Below are 3,286 nucleotides of genomic sequence, written 5' to 3'. Positions count from 1 at the left end.
CAGCAGGAAGATTCTCACCTTCAATGTCTTTTTTGGTTTGAAGTTCATACCTTCTGGTGTTCTCATTCTCAGATAGAGATGGATCATCTGAAGACAAAATGTCATCTTCCTCACATTCTCGTCTCCAAGATTCTCTCTTAATTTCATCTAAGTACTTCTTTTGATGCTTTTTCTTTTTTCTTTTAACTTTGTTTCTAGTATTCATAGATACCTACAGAGGTCAATAACTTGAATATAAATTACACTTCAGAAACTATAAGAGGTAGAATCTAAATCTATTTTGACATTAAATTAAACAAAATACCCTCAACCCCCCAACTTGGGTTTCAGTTACACCAACAAGTGAATCTTACTATCTACGTTTCCAAGAGGAGGAACAACCACACATGGCACACATCACAACTTGCAGTTTTCGTTAACTTATAAATATATACGTACATTTAAAAAGAGGTGAAGTGCCCTGATTCATGAATGCATTAGATTTGGGATAAAAAGATTCCACGTGATATTTTATGAAGAAAACTAAGAAACAGAAACAAGCAAAGTAGACTAATACTTGCCTCAAAATTCTTACGTGCAGACACACTGCCAAACTGAAGTGGCAGCCCCATGCTTCTCATGAGTTCAGCCTCAGAATCAAGCTCACTTTCATCTGGGCCTACGTCTTTGCTGTCCCACGACTCTGCAGCGCCCTGGGAACGACCGCCCTCGTCTTCTTCTGCAGCTTGCTCTCCTACACACAGCAGTTACTTTAGCTTAGTTTCAGAGCAAATTTAGACGCAGGTTTCATCATCCTCATCTTAAAGAAAAGGAACCTGAGACCCAAAGTTATTTCATGACTTGCACGAAGTAAAGGCATGTCAGTATGAGTTTTTAAGGGGAAGAAAAATAAAAGGAAAAAAAACGAACTGATGGAAGTATGGACTTGTGAGAACAGCCAACTAAGAACCAAGAACAAGCCCTAGTCTGGCTCTGCTGGCCGCTGTCCACCCAGCTGCTCCCTCAGCTCCCTCCACGGAGCACCTCCTCTCGCTGGGTACTGCACACAGTACTGAGGACGCACGAGGGAACACAGCAGGGCAGCCCCGGGGAAAATGTCTACATTTCCGCACTCCCCATCTGCAGCACTGCTGCACTCGATCAGTGGATTTAAAATGATGACTCGTGGCGTTATTTTAGGAGCTATTAACACGGGAGATGAGAGGTAGGTCTTCAGGCCCTCCATGGGTACTTCAGTCACGACTGGATTTACACCCTGGGACTCTTGTGGGGAAGTTCATTTAATGAAAACATTCTGCCGTTAAAAATCTGAAATCCACTGAACTGGAAGACACTTTCAAGCTCTCCGATTCTAGGTCTTAGAGAAAACCTGCTTTATCATAACAAAACAAGTTTTACTTTATCCTAATGTGGTTTCTAAAAGTAGATCATACCACTAATTGGCCAAATGCCATCCAAATGCTCTATTTTAAAATGGGAGACGAACACTTTATATATTAGCACACTCAACTAGGGCTGAGCTGCACTCCAGCTACATGATCTTAGGCAACAGAACAGGGAATCTTCCCACTGCAAAGATGGAGACTGAGAAAAAGGGATCTTAAGTGCACAAATTCTATTAAAAGAACGAGGGGAAAAAGACACCTACCTAAATAATGAAGGCAATTCCACTTGCCATTCCACTGAATGAACTTGGGAAAGCTCAGCAGAGAGCAAAGCAAGGAATATGAATCGGCTCCCCTTGGTGCTCCTCTCGTGGTGTGCATGTTTTCCTATGTTAGGTGGGACCCTAGGGTCTAGAGAAATCTTTGTACAATGTAACACTGAAATGCAACCAAACGTTTCATCCAGCGTGTAAGTGAAGACGCAGTGATTTGCTCCATCACTGTGAGAGGTGGGGGTTTTCAAGGGTAACGTGACACGCTGCTTGCGCTGATTTTAGTCTACACCTTGGGCCGCAGTTTTCCCCGTGTCCAGAGAAACATAAAAGATCTGTGTGGAAAGGACAAATGGGGCCCGGAGAGGGAAGTCTGACAGAGACCAAGATGGTAACTAGGTGAGGCTCAAAGTGCAGAACAAACTCTATTTATTATTTGGGAAAGTTAATCCAGGTTGTGGCCTCCTTACTTCAGCCAAAAGGCTGTGGCTGTTCACTTGGAGTTTGTCCTGAATGGTTTATGTATAAAACTGTTGAAGCATTTAAGCGCAGGGCGGCTCTGATACCTCGGTGGCCTCCGCGAACAAGCCAAAACCTAAGCCAGGGCCAGGGAACTCCAACCTGAGGAAACGGGGCTTAACCGCCACACACGAGCAGCCCAGAAAGCTCTCCCAAGTAAGGCAGCTGCACAAACTACGGCCAGGCAAGTGATTTCCTTGCTTTGCTCCCACCTCTCCTCTGTACAGCACCATGGTTAGTTTTAGCAAAAAAAGGGGTATGTGTCTTCATACTGTATTACCTGAACTGTTGCCATCGTCTTTAACGTAGTAGCCTTTTAATCCCAAATTGCACAATTTCCGATCTCTGTGAAGCAAATTAAACAGTCAATATTGAAAAAACTTACACTATAAATTTAGTGAAAAAACAAGCTTAAGGCAGCATAGATTAATAAAAAGGTTAAAAAACAGAAAAGCTATCTGCTAATACATTCTTCTTATCTATAATATAGAGGTAATAATACATACCTCATAGGGTTCTAATAAGGATTGATTGCATACATAAAGTATTTGGTATATATCACATGCAAAGCACGCTATAATGATAACTACTAATTTATTAAAATTAAGTGGCAGTTCTGGATATTGGGGAAAGAATCTGATCCTCCTTGTGATATACAAACAGTGAAATATTCTCTAAATTTGCTGTAGAAAGTGAGCATAAACGTGAAAAGATTTATCTTACACCTTTATAAACCCACACGCAGACCCTAGTCCATTTGCAAATAGGCCAAATTATCCACTTCCTAGTAGATAAGATATTCATGGTCTGAGCTAAGGTTGTTTTGGGGACTAACATAAAATTAATTTCTTATTTTATTAAACTGAAACATAAATCGAAATAAAACAATTCAGTCTCAGAGTTTTAAAAAGTGAATAGTTGGGCTTCCCTGGTGGCGCAGTGGTTGGGAGTCCGCCTGCTGATGCAGGGGACACGGGTTCGTGCCCCGGTCCGGGAAGATCCCACATGCCGCGGAGCGGCTGGGCCTGTGAGCCCTGCGTGTCCAGAGCCTGTGCTCCGCAACGGGAGAGGCCACAACAGTGAGAGGCCCACATACCGCAAAAAAAAAAA

At 42.5% G+C, this 3,286-nt stretch overlaps 1 protein-coding gene across 1 annotated transcript in view; it reads right to left on the bottom strand.

The window, feature by feature from the left end:
- TGS1 (trimethylguanosine synthase 1) overlaps positions 1 to 3,286 on the bottom strand; it is a 35,917-nt gene that overhangs the window by 28,051 nt on the left and 4,580 nt on the right. The window contains exons 2-4 of the mRNA XM_007464034.1: positions 2,457 to 2,521; positions 561 to 733; positions 7 to 211 (exon numbers count right to left, since the gene is read on the bottom strand). Of these exons, the coding sequence (XP_007464096.1) occupies positions 7 to 211; positions 561 to 733; positions 2,457 to 2,521 (443 nt within the window). The remainder of the gene's footprint in view (positions 1 to 6; positions 212 to 560; positions 734 to 2,456; positions 2,522 to 3,286) is intronic.

Source organism: Lipotes vexillifer, unplaced genomic scaffold, assembly GCF_000442215.2.
Source record: "Lipotes vexillifer unplaced genomic scaffold, Lipotes_vexillifer_v1.1 scaffold69, whole genome shotgun sequence".
Taxonomy (NCBI): Eukaryota; Metazoa; Chordata; class Mammalia; order Artiodactyla; family Lipotidae; genus Lipotes; species Lipotes vexillifer.
The sequence above is the reverse complement of the archived record's forward strand: the minus strand, read 5'-3'. Positions and strand labels throughout refer to the sequence as shown.